The following is a 19286-nucleotide window of genomic DNA, read 5'->3' as shown; positions in this document are numbered from 1 at the left end:
AACATTTTTGTTCTGCACAGACTTCAATCCATCCTTCACCTGAATACTATGAGTTTTAGTTCTGTACACACTGAGAACTTTCCTTTTAACTTCATTTTATCTTCTGAGTTTAAATTCTCATGGTTTTGCTAACTTTCAGAATAAGAGAGGGTGTACAATTGTGTGTGTCTGTTGTGGACAGACACAGAGAAAGGAGTGTGGGACTGTGTTCACAGAGGACCTCAGGTACCAGAAGCAGCTTAGCTGCAGTGTTTTCAGGCAACACAAAGTTTCAGGATCAGGGTCAGCTAGGAGGTAAGAATATACACTTTCAAAGGAAAATTATGTATACTTCAAAAGAGGAAAAGAAAAATGGGCTTGCACATATTACTTTTCTTTTTTAGTGTATTATATTAAAGCATCTTGTTAACATTATTTTAATGTAAGGAATATCTGAAGGGTTGTGCTGCTTGCCTATCTTTTAGGATTCAAATATGTGAACGTGGAGCTCACGTGGCTCTTGCTTAAAGGTTCATCTCTGGATGTTCAACAAGGGAACTTTGCTTCTAAATATTTACTTAGGCATTTCTGATACACACATCCTAAGAGGAGGCTTCAAAACACCTGCTTGAAAATATTTTTCCAGTGAAAGCTACAATGTATTTTCTGCTATAGTAATCTGTGGTATCTTCTGTGTTTGACTGCCTTACTCCTCTAGGGGTCAAGAAAGCTGTAGCATGCCCAAAAAGCAAGAATTTCCTCTGCAAAAATGGATGATTTAAAAACAAACCCTGGGGTTTTTCTATCACTTTTATTAAGGTAGTGACAAAAATACAAACAGTCAAAATTATTTCTCCATTGCATGCCATCTGTGGCCCTAAACCTTCTGGTTAGAGGGAGTTTGTATGAACTTGTGGCCAGTTTTCAGAAGCCTGGACTTGTCCTCCCTCTCTGTGCACAGGGCTTGGCATTGGGAACCTGCTGCTGTACAAACATCACATCATTTATAGCCCTGACTCTGAGCCACACCTGGGCTCTGCTCAGCATAATGCAGCAACAGAGGGAGAGAGGTGACACTGAACTTGTAGCTATTCCAATGTGTTGACAACACTGTTGGCTAAACTGGTGCTGTTGCCTTCCTGCTGTCCCCAGCCATTTGTTCTGACGCACAAACATTTGCTTTGCCCCGTGGTGAGCTGGCTAAGGGAGGTGTGAAACAACAGATGAGCAGCTGAAGTAAGAGAAAGTGACTGACTGCCTGCCATTTTTAGTGTCAGCACTTGCTGGTGTAAGATCAGTAGACCAGCAGCATAAGAAACCTTTGTGCCATCCATGGCTTAGGGGATGAGTTGAGCCCTGTCGCAATTTGTATCACAGACACACAGCAATTGCACACTTGGCTGAGATTTGGATGTATTCAGAGGTACCAGAGCTGGGTACAAGCTGTTGGAGAGAGATGAAGGGGTCTGGCTGAAAAGAGAGCCCAGTATTACATCCACGGTTAGGTGAAGTACAGGAACACACAATCTGTACCTTGTAAGAGGTCCCTGACATACGATGACATGGCATGACATGCTTCACTCAGCTCTGTGTGCTTGGGCTATCCCTAACATCCTGGGCTCTCAGGAAGTTAAAGATGATTTTTTTTTTCTGAGGAAACAAAACCTATTCTCAGGTAGACTTCTTTTTCAAATGTAGAGATTTATAACAACATGTCTGTGAGTGTCACATGTCATTTGCTGAAATAGTTAGGTTTTATAAATGTTATTTGCTGTTAAAACTTGCTTGGATTTTAAATAAGTGAAAATTCATGAGGGGCTGGGGCAGAGGTCAGCTCTCCCTTTGAGTAGCATCTCCATACCTTTGCCATATAGACAAGCTGTAGTGCTGTGCAGGAACTGGGGTAACACTTCCCATGATATTCTTCATCAGGGCCACTTGGCTTCTTCAGAGGCCTGGAGCTGCAGAGGTGGGGTTCAGCTCTGCAAAATGTGGGGATATGCCTCCCCCTTGCTGGGCAGACACTTCTCTTATGGACTGAACAACAAAACCCTATGGCTATGGACCTGTGTAACTTGCTCTAAGTCAACCTTCTTTAGCAGGGTGGTTTGACTAGATGGGCTCCAGAGGTCCCTTTGAACCTGGACCATTCTGTGATGGATTTTGAAGTGGGCCTCCAGATGAGCTGACTAAGTCTGTGACAGGTACACTGGGGTATGCCTTGGACACTCATTGCATTGTGCAGCTTGATGGTTAAAAGTGTAACTATAATATTTGTAATAGCCTAAGGCACTAGGTCACTTTATGGACTAAACCTTGCAAGATGGTATGTTCTAATTAAAAGAGATTTTTAGACTTTCAGGAGTTAAACATAACAATTAGTAAAAGTCTCTTAAGGTTATATAAAGAGAGAGAGAAAGAAAGAGGCTAAGCCTTTTTCAGTTTTCTCCCAGGAAAAAAAAAAAAGTGCTTATTGCTGAGCTATACCATGGCCAGGAGTCTAGAAAGGAGATGCTGGTGTAAAAGCAGCCATTGCAGTAATGAGGCCACAGCCTAGCATCCTCTCCTGGATTCAGCTGGGCCAGGGGAACCAGTGGGTGCTATCAGTCTGAAATAATGACTGCCAGTGACATATTCCTCCCTTTCTGCCTCTTGGATTTGCTGATGGAGGCTCTTGTATATCAGTCCAAGAGAGCTGGATCAGCGAGACTGACAGTGGAAAAGGTTTAATTGGGTTCACTTGACTGGAACAGGTCAGAAAAGCCTCAGAAAATCACCTCCCATGGCAGGACTGCAGAGGGGAGACTGATCTGCCCTTGGAAGTGCATAGGGATGCACATCTGGGACAGAGGAGAGGCTGGATGGAGAAGTTTCTTCTGTGGATGGGCACAGCCTTTTTTTCTACACCCAGAGTAATAATTACCATTATCAATGACAGATTTCAAAGAGCACTGCCGACAAAACTCTCTGAGTATCACCGTATCACCTCCACCTCTGACTACACTCCTACCTTTATTTGGACAAGCTGGGACAGCACCTTTCTGTGCATGTGTTTATTTACAGACACATATGTGCACTCATCTGGATTCACTGGCAACAAAACCTTAATAAACAAAGCCCACTATAGGTATGGGCTTATAATGATTTACAGGCTTATGCAGTAATTAATATTCATTATGATGTATCAGTCTGTATGTGTCTCTATGTTAATAGTTGGTGGGTTAGAAAGAGGAAAGTCAGGAAGAGATTAAAAGCCTTAAACTTTGGGAAGAGCAACATCCTGTAAGCTTGGCTTACAGTAAGATTCAGTCGAAAAAAAAATGCTCAAAGAATTAAGACTGGGTATATCTAGAAGGAATGAGACTTTGTCCAGTGGTTGTGAGAGAAAGCAAACTGAAGCAATGCAAGATGACCAGGAAATCTCAGAGGGAGACAAAAACTGTACATAACATTTCCAGCAGTCTTTCTGCCCATATACAATACAATACAATAACTCTGAGCATTACAGTATATTTTGTTGAAACAGCACATATCAGCTGGGACCCCAAAAATCCAGTCCTCCCTCCAGGTTGCCCTTTGCATCCTTATACCCACCTTGCCTTTTTCCAGGACAGAAGTCACTTCAAGGGAAACAAGGCCTGGCCAGAGCAGTTCTGCACCAGCCAGGATGTCCCTGCCAGTGGATATCCTCACAGTGTGCTGCTAGCAGAAACGTGTGAGACTTAACTTTTAACAAGCAGAAAATTCTAAAGGCAGCAAAAAGCTGACACTGAGCACAGCTTAGCCAGAGAAGAGAATGTGGACTGCTGTGTACACAAGCACAGACACCCACCTGTGCATTTGCACTCATCAGCCCCAGCCAACTCGGCCTCTGTGCAAAGTTTCACAGCATTGTTTATTTTAGAAAAGAGAAGGGCTTCAAGGAGAGCTGCTTTGCAGCGATCCTCTGTGCACAGCACATAAACTTGAACATTAAATATCAGTTTAAATTATTAAGAATAAATTTAAATTTAAAAATAGACTAATGCAAACAAATAAACTTCAGTCAACATTGAAGCAGAGATAGTTTTAGGAAGAATATTACTATAACAAATGAAACCCCTTGGACAATCTGAGGCAGTGATCTGGTAATTCCAGTTCAGCACCGAGATGCACAAACTACCCAGCAAGCAAAAATTACCATGTCTAGCATATGAAGCTCCATGTTCACATTTTTCTTTTTTTTTCCTCCCCTGTCACAACAGAAAAAAGCCAACACAGCACAGTAGCTTTTCCCATGAAGCATCTGAGGTGACAAAATTCACTCAGAAAATAAAAATTAACAAAAGCAGTACAAAGAAGAATCTTGGTCAGCTTGTGACCACCAATAAGCCAAGATGGGTAAGAAAAGGAATAAAAAAATAGTTCACATCTGGCACCACAAACCTTGCTTGCTTTCTTTGAAACCAGGAATGAGAAAAAAGTCCATTTTGCAGAGACCATTTCAACAAAAGTTTCCTTTCCCTGGACCTGGAAAATCCAGGTATTAGGGCACAGAATTTTTGTTTTATATGTATATAAATACACATGTACATATTCATATAAATATAAAAGCAGAGCATCCTCCCATTTCTCCTCATAATTTATTATTATTAAAGCTTGTAACAGAGTTGGCTGAACTCTTCAGAAGTGGGTACTCTCTGCACACACATGGCACGGGGAGTTTAACTCTGCTAGAGCAGAACACCCAGGCAGGGACATGACATGTTGGGTGTTGGAGGCAGATTTGGGTGATCAGCCAGGGGAGGGCAGGGAACAATGACTGGGAATGGCCTCTCGTGCTCCAGCGTGGCACTCTGGGCCACCAGAACGGCTCTCGGTGAGCAGACGGGGTGATGGCATGGGAGGATGGATGGCTGCATCGACCCACCTGGCCCCTGGGCAGCCCAGCACCCACTGTCTTCTGCACCAGTCACTGAAGGGGGACTGCCCCTGCTTTGAGAGGGAGTCACAGCGCGCCCCCAGCCACTTGCACACTAGTTGCTTTTGCATTATTTTGCTTACTGTCCTCAAAGCCACTCACATCTCTCCCTGCCTTTGTTCAGTTCCCTCAGCTCCCTCACCTAATCCTCCCAGACCTGATTGCTGGCCAAGACCAGACTCCTTTCTCCTGCCTGATCCACAGGCTCTACTCACACTGCTCTACATGAATGCCTCCCCACAGTCTCATAAGACCCATTCTTTTCCTCAGACAGCTTCCCAGAGGTTTTTGCTCTCTGAGACTTTTGAGCAAGTCAGAGCTGGTGGCACACTCTCCTTGAGAGGTGCTAGCTTCATTCCAGAGAAGGCAGGGGCAAAGTGCAAAAGATTCTTCAAGAACAGAAGGTATTTCCACCACCACCAGCTCTCTCTACCTCATGTGGTTAAGCACTTGTTTCAAATAAAGTATTACTCATGTGTCTCTGGAGCCTTCACTCTTCCTGGGGTGAGTGGAGATCAGTAGATGTCTACTTGTGCCGAGTCACTTCACCATGATGCATGCTGGAACAGCATTCTAACCCAACTGCATTCTTCGTAGCAAAAAGTGCTTTTCTTGAGAAACAAAATGAAAACTGTTCCCATGGAACATCTTACAGACTCAAAAATAGGTTTCCTAGGGTGGAAAGGATGGAGCTCGCCTATTTTATTTGGCTTTATCTCAGTAAAGAAACAGAGCTACTGGCAAAACTGGCACATCTTTGTGAAGTTGTTAAACTCAGGACCCTGGCTGGAATGTAGAAGAAAAGATGTAGCAAATGAGAACTTTGCCTTACGTGGGCTTCTGCTAGTTCTGGCAATTTCATGTGCAGGTTGTCCAAGAAGGTTCTGCTAGCCAAGTAAAGATGAATTTCTCAAATAATAAACGGAGGGATTTCAAGGAGGCCTTTTGGGGGTGCTGCTACAATCTGGTAGAGGTGAGTCTTTTCATGCCTCGCCGCTGAGCCAGGTTGGAGGACAATACGGGCTCCAGCCTTGGTGCCTGAGGTGCACGGTTTAAAGCAAAGTAAGTGGCTGCCATTGCACCCTGTGAAAAAGAGAAAGAGAAAACTCTGAGCTGAAATTAATTTCTTTGATACTTTTCCCTTCCCCTATTCAGTCTCCTAAAAAACTGTCACACACACACAGTTTCCATGAAATAATACCATTTAGGCTGGCAGCTAGAGTTGTCCCAGATTCAAAATGCTGAAGAGCAGTATGTGCCACCAGGTTACTACAATGCAGCCTAAAGTTAAAAATACTGAGTAGGTGACAGTCAACAATACAGTTAATACAGTGCCATATTAAACTCAGCCTCTGTGGCAAATAATGTTCCCAACTCCTCTATCACTTTTCAGACCATTTACACAAATGACAGCTCATTTCTGCAAGCAAGGATGAGGGAAGGATGTAGGAGGTACCTTAACCAGGTGAACATCCTGTCTGCTGAGTTGGTTTTGAGACAGGTACTCCCTGTTCACTATCCATGGATGTCTCAGGACTTGGACTGCTGTGAGGCGCTGATGAGGGTCTACATGAAGCATCTTAGACACAATGTCCTGGGTTGAAAAGGAAGAAAGCAGCACAAGGGAGAAAGTAATTAATAGCTGGGCAGGTTTTACGAAGATCTTTCTGTTGGCAGTGTCATCATTAGCATGTCCAATGGAGAGAGTGATGCACTTTAGACAGGCTTTGTGTCCTTTAAGTATCAGGACTTATCTTCAAAATTTTCAAGTGTAATGTTCAATGCTCAGCTAATAATCCAGTCAAAACATAATGTGGAGGGCATTAATCTTATTGCATAACTGCTAATTACAGGTGACCTTGTTGGAGTGATAAACACCTAGGGAGAGGATGCCATCTGGAGGCGTCTCCTCACTGACCTCAAGGCATGCTTACAAGGCAAACTTAGAAGAGAAACTCAACACTCAGGTAACTGAAGTTCAATTAGGTTAGTTCTACAACACCTAAACATTTTAATTTCAAAACTGGACAGCTGGTTAAAAAAATCCACTGTGAGGCTCATAGGTGCTGGTAGCAAGATTAATATGTTACTAGGATTGCTTGCAGTTTTGTGGTGGAAAGTGTCAATGTTTTTCCATTGGATACTAACAGTTTCTAAAAATGAAATCACTTGCAAGAATCTTTAAAGCCTGTCAAAGCTTCTGATTAATGCTGGGGAACTGGAAGCTTGCAACTTTCCTGCCCATTTACCTGTCTCACAGACTAGTACACAGCTTCATGCCTAAAGATCTCAGCACCAGCGGAGTTTTTTCTTCAGGGTTTTCCTTGCTTTGTGATAGATGGGCAGCCTAAACTGTGACCTGTACAGGAATTAAAACTGCCTGCTCCTGGTTAACTGAGAAGCAGAAAGGGGGTTAAGCAAAAAGGTGGTTCATGCACAGACTATACATCTGTGGCATTGACAAACCTACACTTCTTTTAGAAGTGCAGTTGCATCAGAAAAAAAAGAGCTCTGTGGTATTTTAATTTTGAGAGAAAATCTGGGAAAGGGTTCACTGACCTTTGCTGTATCAGATACTGAATCCCAGTTTCCTCCTGTAAGAGCATATTTGCCACTGCCAATCCTGGCCAGAATCTCCTCTGGGGTGTCATCTGGTCCATTTGCAAAAGGAGTGAATCTATGGAGAGAAAAAAAAAAAAAAAAAGAGAGAGAGAGAGAGAGAAAAAAAACCCATGTAATTTGCAAGTACATGATTTCTAGGTTCTGTTATTAACTGCCAATGTTTACAACAGGAGTTTAGTTACAGAGTGTACCACTGATACTGCTGCTTCATTTTCACTCAAACTATACAGGCTAGTGGTTCCTCATATTGATCTGTAGAGGAAAAGACAGATTCCTTAATTGTTTTTTAGATTTTTTAGGAATTAAATACTCTTCATAAAAATTCAATGTCAAATGTTTACCTCTTGATTTAACTCTGCTTTATTGCCAACACCTTTATTGCCAACACCAGTACCTTGGTAACAGCAAGAAAGGACAAAAATTATAAAGTAGCAGAAATACAATCTGAAACAGAAAAAAAAGGAAAAGAAAAAAGAGCTTTCTAATCTATTTTGCAATGCTTTGTTAACTGTAATGTGCAAGTCAGTTGGGCAAAAGAAATTACCTGCAATAGGTTATTTCCTTGTCCAGCCAGTCAGAAATGACTTGTAACAAGCATCCAGCTTGTGACAAAATCAGTGCCACATGCAGAGGGTACACTTTTTGTCTTCAGAAAGTGGCAAGAGATAAGGTTTTTGCAGCTGACTAATATCTACCAGGCCAAATTTCACTCTGCAGACTTGAACAGCTCTGTAGGTTTGAAGAAGTAGGTATTTTGGATTTTTATATTTTTCATTCAATCTGTCTTTTCTTCAAACTTGCCAGAGCAGTTTTTAGATTGTTAAACAGCTGGTTTGGCCACAGCTTCCGATCCCATCAGGCTTCTGGTGGGAAATTCAATTCCTTATGCAGTACTTTCTCATTTTCAAAAACATTTCAGTCTTCATAGCAGTTCAGCCCAAAGAGATATGTGATGTTATTCCAATCTATGGCTATCAGAGGGGATGCAGTTAGAGTTATGGGCTGGCAAACAAACTCTGATGTCTATCAGTAGCTCCATTAACATCATCCCTGGCTGGTGCTCTAGTCCTGGCTGTCTGAGCCCTCTCACCTCATAGTGACTATAGGAGGAGAAAGAAGTCCTGGATGTAAATACTTGTCAGCTCCTACTAATCTCCTCTAGTAAGGAAGAACAAGACTACTCATAAATGCAGTGGTGGAACCTAAAAAAGCATTTCTTAACTGATTGTGTTATTATTATTTTCTCTGATGTGCAGAAAACGAGAGATGCATGTTACTGGCACCTGTCAGTAAACTGAATATCCACTAAGTTGTGTTATTTGTATTTCTGATTCAAATATATTTGGATTTTTTTTTTCCTTCATATTCAATGAAGAAGCATTTTGAATATAATCAACCAAACAAATGTAACTGCGGGTAAGGTGTTAATTTTGTTTTACTGATTCCAGCTGTGTAGCAGCCATGGGCATCAGCCAAATAGAAATAGGTTCTTGGAGATCCAATGGACTCGGAGACTTCCCCACAAAGTCTTGATATATTTTGGCTGACCTTGAACACATGTGTAGTCAAGAATAAAACAGATCAGATAGAGACCCCTGGCATCTTTTCTACAATCCACAAATAACAGGATAACAGAAAGTCAGAGTCCAAATCTTTGTTTTCTGTATAAAACCCAGGAATTAATCCAATCTTCTTGTCCCAGCTGAAAGATCATGAAGCAGATTAAACAGTTTAGACAGGCTACTGAAAAGCTGCAAGCTGCACCTGGGTGTGATAAATGTGCACATACCATAGTCTGAGAAATGAAATTCAAAGCCTGGTAACTCTAGCTCGGCTTTGCACACTTTGTTTCCAAATCATCCCAGCACATCTTATTTCTATCCTTCACTGCTTTTTTCAATCTGTGTCTTTCACTAGATTTTCTTATTTTAATATTTTGCTTTAGCCAACACATTGGTGGGGTATTTTTGCCAAGTACCTCTCAAAAGTTTCTGCTGCCTGTTGCTATTCTTGCTGATCTCTCAGTTTACTTTCTGAATCCTATTTTTCAAATGGCATCTGAAAACTATGTTTGGTGAGGTTTTTTTTTTTTTTAGCTTTTAAAGGTGCTCAGACACTTCAATAACAATAACAAATGAAGACTAATGAAGAGAATACATGTATCAATAGAATGAATTAACATTCTTCTATGGACGAACTGAACATGAATGGAAAACTTTCCCACTGCTTAAGTCATGAGTGAACCCTTCAGGAGTCTAGGTCTCAGTGCATACAGGCACTTTCTGTTAAAAACCTGAACAATTTGTCAAGTGTCACAGATATTTATACATTCTAGAAAAAATTTATTCTAATTTTAAATCTTGGTATCTATTTTCTTGTTTTATACAACTGAACACACCTCTCAAGGAGGCCAGAATCCCTATCCAGGCTTAATCAGTGCTGAGCCCACTGGAGGCTGCTGTTCCAGGAGAACCTCATCACTCACCCTGCCAACATGGTGTACAGCAGGATCCCCAGGCTCCAAATGTCACAGGCTGCATCATAACCTTGGCGTTTAAGGACCTGTGGAAGCAAAGAGACAGATGAAAACAGGGCAATCTGCACTCCTGAATTTTTAGCTTCTGATCTACGAAATGCACTGATTACTGGTTGTGTCTGCTGACATTGCCAGGGCTTAGGTGATTATCTGCCTTGAACAGGTGGCTGCCTTGGGATCAAAATGTCCAGTAGTGCTACGGAGCAAGGCAAAGCCCAGGCTGAAATGAGCTGGTTAAACTCAGCACATCTTTTCCCTTCACAGTGTGAGAGATGAGTGCAGTCTGTTGGAGTTGAGGAATCTGGGAGCTCCTCTAACCATCCAACACGCAGCAAAGCAGAACAGTATTTCACTGCTTTAAAATGTTTGATAAAAAAGAAGCTCATTAATACTTTGAAACATATCCTCCTAACATAAAAGTTACCAACAACCCTGTGGATGCCTCATAGAGCAAAATGACAATGATAAGTATTCCAACTGAGCTCAGTTTGGATTTGATACAGCAAATGGATGCCCGCTGAAGCATATATAATGTCAAGACTAAAAAAGATGTGTGCTAAAAGGCTTCTCTTACTTCTGCATAAAGAAAAGTGGGCACATTTAGACCGGAGTTAACAGCAGGCTAAAACTTGACCCCCTTTTCCCATGGGGCAGACAAGACCCAGGGTAGTCAGCAGAGATTTGACCAGTAGCTTCAGTCCTGATACAGGATGGCAAGGTGTAGCAGTAAGGATACAGTCCAGATTTCATTTGTGCTAGTGCACACTAGAAAAAATGCCTGTTGACTCAGTGCAGGTCCAAGTGAAAGTGAAGTTACCACCTCAAGCTCAAGGACCACCTCCATATCTTCCCATGAAAGCAAACTACCCTCTGTTTATTCAGTTCTGACACATGAGGAGGTTTGTCCTCTTTGGATGGACCAGTGGATACATCTTTTTGCAAAGCACATGAAAAAGGAATGTACAAATTCAGCAAGTCTTTCTCAGACCTGCAGCCTTATTACCCAGGAGCGATTTAAGTATCTGAAGTCTATCACAGAAAAGACCAAATTCTGCTAAGGAAAACATTTTGAGAAAATGTTGCCTCGACAGATTTTATAAATGATGAGTGGCAAAGCAACCATCTGCCAGGTATGCTGCTGAGTGAACATTTGCTACCTGGAAAAAAAAAAAACAACAAGCCAAACAAACTCCCACAGCAACAAAACCAGAGAAGAAGCTGCAGTTCCTCCTGTTGACAAAGCTGGTAAAATCGTGCTTCTGCCTCTCTCTTCTGCACATAAGATGCAGGCTTTCTGGCTGATTTATTTATTTCTATTCCTTTAGTTCCTGCATTCATTCCCCCTTTATAATGTTAGTTTTTATGGGAAAAACTTCTTTGCTATTTGACAAACTCAGCTGTTTCTTGCTTCACCCATGAGACTGAATACCCAACATTTATCTTTTGCTGTGGTTGTTCTCGTTGTGTTTTGAACAGTTACAATTTCACTTCTCTGTTTTCCTCCAATAACCAAGGAAAATCAAGTCCAAGGTAAGTGACAGAAAACGAGGCAGTGATGCTACTTAGTGGAGAGGGTTAATAAGCAAGTGGTTACACAACCCCAAAATGATTAGGTGACTTCCAGAACTTAGTGGGATCTGAAATAGAGGCAGAAACTGGTTCTCAGTGCCACACCATAGCAGGATATTGTGGGGATAATGGGTATCTTGGAGATAATGATACCCTGGGTTCATCCAGTTCTGAGAATGACTCAGATATTTGTCCAACCTCTTCTATTTCTCTAGTCTTTGACTTGTTAACAGTGTTTCAAATATAGGTTTTTCTCAGTTGTAACAAGCAGGGATTCAAATGGCTACAAAAGTAAATAAAGAACCTCATAATTTCAAATCACAAAGCAGTAGGTCTTCACAAATTTTGTAGGAAACCTGCAGAATAAAATATTTTTACTTTATCCAGAAGCACCCTGTATCAGCAGTACAACAGCCTGGCTCTTTCCTCCTCGCATACAGCACAACTCGCACTAGGTGGCAGCGTGCTTCTTTCAGATAGCCTTCAACTTTGTTCTTGCTATCACCTAAAGCCTAAATTAGCTGTTTCCAAAATAAAGGAGATCCAAGTGGGCAAACATGTCCTCCTTCTTCGGTCACCACCCTCTTTGTCAGCAGCTCAGCTGATTTTCTGCCTCCTTAATTGGTTTCATGAGCACATGGCAGACATTGCAGTCAGCCTCAGACAGGGAACCTGAAAGTCAAATCTAGGCTGGAGGGCAGCATTATGTCACAGGAAAAACATAAAAGCACTTAAGGCTTTATGTAAGCTCCCTGCCAGTTCTGGTAATGTTTCAATTAATCTCCAACGTCTCCTGCATTAGCAGGACCTGTCTTCCTCATCACTAATGTCCAGGAGTGTGATTTCTGCTTTCAGTTCAAATCAGAAGAGTCTGATATTGAAAAGAGAAGAGCCCATCATGAGAAATAGCTACACCTATTTTGAGCTTCTTGTACCTAGGAGGAAATCTGAGTGCTTCAAATCTTGAAAACGTGATTTTTTTTGTCATTTTGAAATTGAATTGCTGTGGTGCCACACAACTTTTTCAATCTACTTTGATAATTTTAAACAGCTCATTCCCATTTCTAAAATGGAAGCCTAACCAAACCTCAATAAAAACCCCAAACCAATCTATCTTGGCAATGGAAGGTTTGTTTTTTTCTGAAGAAAATCTGTTTTGAATTTATATTGCCCTGGCAATGGTCTCCATGTAGAAATTCTGATGCTGGAAGGCTATGATTCCTGTAACTTTTGCTATCATAAAAGGATCCTATACAGAAAGATTATCCTAGTCTTTTCTTCCCAGTCACAGATGAGCAGTGCATGGCAGAAAGAGAAAACTTAGGGAGAAAAAGACTGCTAGATGATACCAACTGAGGGACACTGGTATTTGACAGTAGAGAACAGATGAAGTATTGAATGACAGTAGTTTTTTGTTTTTCTTATAAGGGCCAAAACAAACAAAGGAAGACACACATGTGAAGCAGTGTATTGCAAGTACTAAAATTTTTGATTTTCATCCCTCCAAGAAATGGGTAATTACCCAAGAAATTAACTTCTTGCTCCTTCATTGTGAGGAAGCAGATATGAACATCTCATACAGCAAAGAGGCCAAGCCATGAAACAGACATCTGATGCATACCCACTCCTGTAGGGGCTGCATGAGAGGAACAGCACTTGGCAGTGATGCAGAGCCACCTCTCCTTCTGCTTGGGACAAGCTGTTTGGTCTTCCTCCACTTTCCTGTCTGTAAAAATGAGAAAGCCTTTCCTACATCCCCTAAAACAGGGGTGGAATTTGTACTCGGAAAGCCCAAGAGGAGAGATGTTTCTTTAGTTCAGTGAAGTCAACAAGAAAGCTCTCACTGGTTTCAGCATAATAAAGATTTTGTGCAAGGTTTTGGTTTTTTTTTTTTTTTCAGTTTTATTACAGACTCCTGGAATAGTTAAAGTTGGAAGGATTATATAGTTCAACCTCCCTGCTCAAGCAGGGTCCCCTTGAACACTCAAGATTGTGTCCAGATAGCTTTTGGATGTCTCCAGAGAAGGAGACTCCACAACATCTCTGGGCGAGCTGACATCAAGATTCCCCTCTTGAGCCTTAATCCTGTTCTGATGCAGAGTACTGGAGGAAAAGCAGTCTGATCAGAAGCAGCTAGAGAAAAAAAGGATATTTATCCCAGTAATGAGCCAAAGCATTGTGCGCACCAGTCCAAGACAGACACCAGCTTCTTTCAGGAGAAAAACAAGTGCTGTGATAGGAGCAGGAATAGGAAAGTTATGGTAATAGAGGCTGTGCAAGTGCCAGTAGCCTGGTTTCTGCCTTGCTCCTCTCATAAAGGCATCAAGGGAGGAAGGACTGCTTCCTCAGCCACACTTACTACTGCAGGCTTTGAAATGTGATCCTACCTCAGGAGCGACAAAGTTGGCTGTGTAGCAGGGAGTCATGAGCAGCCCGTTCTCCGCTCTGAGCTGCTTGGCAAACCCAAAGTCACAGATCCTGATGGAGTCTGGGTTTCCTGACTCATCCATGTAGAGGATGTTACTCGGCTTGAGGTCTCGGTGCACGACCTTAAGAAAGAACAGTGAGAAACAAGTGAGAAGAGGAGGTCAGGGAGCACTGGGGCTTGGCTGCCATTTCTGGTCTGCTGGTTGAGGCAGGTCAAGAGCTCATGCCGAAAATATTTCAGTTTTGGAAAAAAAGTTACTAAAAACCTTGGACAAATGAAGGGAAAAAAAAAGAAAGTCTGTTAAAATGAGAGACAAAATGTTTGACAACCTCTGCGGGTGTTTTGAGATGGAGCTGCTGCTCTACGAGGAGACAACGTCCTGAGGGGGGCCAAAGTGGGCTGCTGTACAAACATCTTGGTGGCAGAATCTCCTGGAGCTTGAAGGCCCTGAATACTCAGCTGAAAGGTGAAGAATAAATCATGGGAGGAAAGTGTGTAAGGGTCTTCTTGTGGTTGTCCATGTGAGTGGCTCACATCTGAAAGGAGGGATTAATTTCTTTCTTAATTTCAAAATGTGTTCACACAATTTCATGTGACTGTGTGTTTTACCAGACATGCTGAATTTCAGTGGCAGGAAAACAGCCTTTATTTGTTATATCAAGACTGAAAAACTAGCATGAAAGCATAGAAGCCAAAGTACAAAATGCACATTGTTTTAACCATGAAACAGGAAAAGCAGTAAATAAATATTTGACTAGTTATCCAAACTGCTTGTCCCTGAAATGCAGAAAAGGAGAGATTTTAAAACTGTTGTATATAAAGAGCTTAAACTTTAAAAGTCAGATTTTAACAGCATGTCAGAAGTCTTTCCCATCAGCTGCTCAAACTGTCACTTCATTTGGAGAGCTGAGCATTTGATTTTCTACCTGTCTGCTGATTCAGCTACCCTATCTGAAGTGTTGCTGAAAGTTCAGATCCTGCAATAATGACTGTGATAAAAAGTCAACAACTGATATCACAAGAAAGTACATGAACTTGAAAATCACTGCAGTGTGGGAAAGAAAATACCACTTTCACATGCTTCAGTTCAGTGGAAAATGGATTAAAAGCCAATGACCCTATTTCACAAATCAAATGTAACTATAAATATGGAGGTAGGATTGGGGGGGGGGGGGGGGGGCGGAAAACATATTTACAATTCAGAGAAGCAAAATCACAACTATTTGCCATTTAAAGAAGTTGAATTTTAAGAAGGTTGATGCAGCTAAGCCAAAAAAGCAAGGCTTACACCCTGAGAGTGCAGGTAGTCCACCGTCCTGGTGATGGTGCACAGCACAGCGCTGGCCTCCCGCTCAGAGAAACACTTCTGCCGAAGGATGCGGTCCAGCAGCTCACCTCCCCGCATCAGCTCCATCACCAGGTACACGAACTTCCCATCATCATAGACCTGCCGCAGGAACACAACAAATACGCGTCTTGGACCCAGCAGCTTGGTAAAGGCTGGTCCTTTGACCGCAGTGGTTAAAGGATTCTTGTGTGTCAAGTTGCAAGAAGAAAATATCAGCAAATGTGCGGGGAATCGGCTCTTTACGCTCAACAACTCTAAAGAGAACTTTATAAAATTACTTAAATCATCACTTTTTTCTGGTGTCTGTAGCAGCTTGCTAATTTGTCCACACAGAAATGTAGCTTTCCTGGTTTTCTATCATGTCAACAGAGCAGGCTCAGCTGTTAAAAGCAGCACCACTCCACACAGCTTCAAATGTCTGCTGGCTCCTACCCAAGCATTCTTCTCAGTAGTGTTCTCTCTTTCCTCTTCCACAGGGTAACATTTGCCATTTCAAATATCAATATTTCCCTTTGACTCATGATCAGCTAAAGAGCTGTGTTATACTGTTGGCCAACACTTGCATCTAATGATATTATTTAGTTTATATTTGCAATTCTGGTAAATATATAATTGATATTAGCTGCAAGACATATTTACATTCAATGTCAATGGCAGCTGGTAAAAGAAATTTTATCATTTAAATTGGAGGACAACCATCTTCATGTCATCATCCTTTATCTGGACTGCAATAATAGGCAGTGTTATAGTCATCAATGCTAAATAGTTTTGGAAAGCAATATAAAAAATTATTTTGCACAGATTTTGAGATATTTTTTACCACTTAGGAATTAGATGAGACTTGCCTGGGAATATGTGATTAGGAGATTCTTCTATACTTCCCTAAGGTCTAAACCATAATGTACTGGCTGCTGACACGAGCAGGATTTGTTCTGTAAACTCTGAGTCTGACATGGTGTGGACAATCTTAGGTGAGACTTCAGGCAGCTAAAGTACAGCACCTCTGACCAAAGGCCATTACTTCATTTAAGCATAGTGAAGGATTATTTTTTCATATGAAATGCTGAAGAAAAATACCTTAATGGCTGCTGGAGTAGAAGGCAAATAGTCCCTGGTATTAAAACAGTAGTGAGGGAAGTCCTAGTGACTCTGAGCTCTCCTCTTCCCAGAAAAGCAGATAGCTGCACAGGAGTGGCTGCTGCTCGGGAAGGATCATCCCCCTGCCCAGCAGCACCACTCTGTGTATTCAGCAGTGTCCCAAAACACCCAGCTAGGGAGATCCCCTTTTAAATAGTGCTGCAAACCCAAACCCATTTTTATCTTCTCCAGCACAGTGCCCCCTTGGCTTTATTTAAGGTTTGTTAGACGGTAACTGGAGAATGCATAACCTGACCAGTCTTTCCAAATGCTATCCAGCAATTGGTTGTATTATTTTTCTCCTTGATTTCAATGGGTCTGGTATTAGCTCAGACCTTCAAGTGAAGAATTTTCCAGACATGGACTAATAAGTGAGCGTGACTAGAAGGTGAAAATCATTTAATGCTGAAGTGCTCAAAGACTACTTACATCTTTAAGAGTAATGATGTTTGGATGCTGTCCATATCGCAAGAGTATCTCAATTTCTTCAGAAGGGTCTCTCTTGCTCTTATCAATTATCTGGAATAAATGAAGGACAGCATAGTCAAACACCAGCCAGCAGCACTAAGCACAAAGCAACCAATTCCTACAGTTTAAACAAATTACTATTCAAAATCATTCTATTAATCATTATTCTATGAGAGGACAGCTCAAACCATGTGCAAATGACAGCCATGCTGACTGCCTGCCAAAGGCAGATGGAGCAATAATTAGTTTAGATTCTGGAGGCGTAGGCCCTCTTTTTGATGCCTACAGTTCTGTTTACCCATAAATAATGGCAGTTACAAGAAGTGTCATTTAGAAATCGAACAACATTGAGAGTTTCAAAATGATCATCATTTTAAAATTACCTCTTTGACATAAAAAAAATGATAGAATCGTAATATTGGCATATGCTTGTATATATGCTGATAAATTAATAGAAATTAATTGTTATTTGTATTTGTCAGAAATGAAAATGTATGGACATTTACTGTCAGGGGAGATTTGAATTGAAACTATTGGTAATCATTTGGGCCAAGCTGTTGTAGTGAGCAACAGAGTGACCAGACATTGTATTTGGCCACGTAACCAAACTCTCTACCCATTCCTAAACTGGAAAGAAATCTGCTTTGTAGATCACTTCTACGTAGTCAGTGTCTTTTGCCTTATTAGAAAATATAGCAAGACATGCAAAATTTTTAGTTTTGTATGTAGCAAACCTGTAGCAACAGGTCTTAGAAAAACATGACACCTGCTGCTTGGAGAGCATCACTGCATGGAAAGCCAGCTATCAGGAGAGCACTGACTTCTCCTCAGTGATTCTGGTAACTATATTTCCCATGTCAGGCAAAGAGCTTTAGTCATTTGTCCAGTTGAGAGCACTGATTAATGTTTCTCACTTTGCAGGTTTAAAGCATAAATATGGAATTAAAAATAACATTAAGGGAAATCTCTGCATTTTGGAATCTCAAAAGTAACTGCACAGGAAATGGTGGAAGACTCATTCTACTAGAAACTCATTAGGAGTGTACTATTTTGGCTCTATTTCTTACTGCTAGAAAACAACAGCAGTACTTTTGAATAACAGCTTTACCAAAGTGGAATGGGTCACATTTTCAGAAAATCATTTCCACTATTGCCTTGGATTTTAAGGCTTCCAAACTTAAATGTGGTTAGTTCTCTCCAAGAGCTAGGCACAGAGCACAAATTTTAAATGATGATGTTAGCAGGGAAAAAACAGCTTTTTGAAAACCTCTTTTGCTAATAAGGATAAATGCCTGTCTGCTTTTTTATAAAATATATGCATTTTTCATGGTTTATTTATGGTGATACAAATTCAAGTACAGGAGTCGAATGTTATTCATTAGCCATAATGATGCATAACTGAATATAAATCAGAGGTTTCATAGTCATCATGACTGGTATGTATGTGTAGTGATAATGATGGTCAGTAATTGTCCATGGCTCAGGTATTCCTCTGAAGCCATTATCAGTGATTTGATTCTGAATTAATAGAAGTGTGACAAATGAAAGTGCAACAGGCAGCTGATGCAGGTAAATGGTTGCTGTCCACATTTGAATAAATAAAGGAAAACCTCAAGAACAGGGGAATGAAATAAAAATTTCTGCTGTTGTTCTCCCAGTTTAGTTGAGACATTATCAAAAAGCCAATGTAGCCCCAATCGACTGGCTCCACCTGAGTACAACCACAGTGACTGAACATGCCCCACTCAACCAGTAAGCCTAACAAGCAAGAAGATCCTCAGGGCCACTTCCTTGGCTGCACTGCTGTCAAGTTACTGGAGTAACTCACACGTGCCCCTGTTAGCATCTGCTTGCCTTGTACAAACCAGCAGAACCTACTGTGGCAAGTATTATCACAGTGTGAAGGACCACTATCACTGTGCTGCTGTAGCAAGCTATATATTCCAGATTCCTTTTCTGTTGCAGCTCCCTGTGAAAGCAAATATCCAGAGCTGTGGAAAATTTCAAGTGACTATTAATAATGCAGGACTATAAATGCATATATAGGCCTAAAAAAATCCAAACCAAAAATAGTCTCAGCTATTGACAAAACTAAAACCAACATAACCCAAAGCACTCTGCTACTGATGTAGTAGCAACAGCAGCAGATGACATTTAATGCTTCTAATTCACAGTATGCAATGTAAATACAAATTGCAAGACAGTCCCACTAAATATGCATGATTTTTGTTTTAACGTG

The 19286-nt window shown here is 41.2% G+C and overlaps 1 protein-coding gene across 2 annotated transcripts in view; it reads right to left on the bottom strand.

Annotated features, from left to right (window-relative positions):
* Window positions 1-370: 370 nt before the first annotated feature.
* The window catches only part of RPS6KA2 (ribosomal protein S6 kinase A2), a 158591-nt gene continuing 139675 nt past the window's right edge, over window positions 371-19286 (bottom strand). For both annotated transcript variants that reach the window (XM_084202397.1, XM_084202398.1), the window contains exons 15-21: window positions 17009-17098; window positions 15383-15541; window positions 14054-14215; window positions 10047-10123; window positions 7499-7616; window positions 6396-6533; window positions 371-6022 (exon numbers count right to left, since the gene is read on the bottom strand). In XM_084202397.1, coding sequence (XP_084058523.1) covers window positions 5897-6022; window positions 6396-6533; window positions 7499-7616; window positions 10047-10123; window positions 14054-14215; window positions 15383-15541; window positions 17009-17098 — 870 coding nt within the window. In that variant the 3' untranslated portion in view covers window positions 371-5896. The remainder of the gene's footprint in view (window positions 6023-6395; window positions 6534-7498; window positions 7617-10046; window positions 10124-14053; window positions 14216-15382; window positions 15542-17008; window positions 17099-19286) is intronic.

This window comes from Fringilla coelebs, assembly GCF_963513975.1.
Source record: "Fringilla coelebs genome assembly, chromosome: 3".
NCBI classification, from domain to species: domain Eukaryota; kingdom Metazoa; phylum Chordata; class Aves; order Passeriformes; family Fringillidae; genus Fringilla; species Fringilla coelebs.
This window is presented reverse-complemented; position numbering and strand designations above follow the sequence as displayed.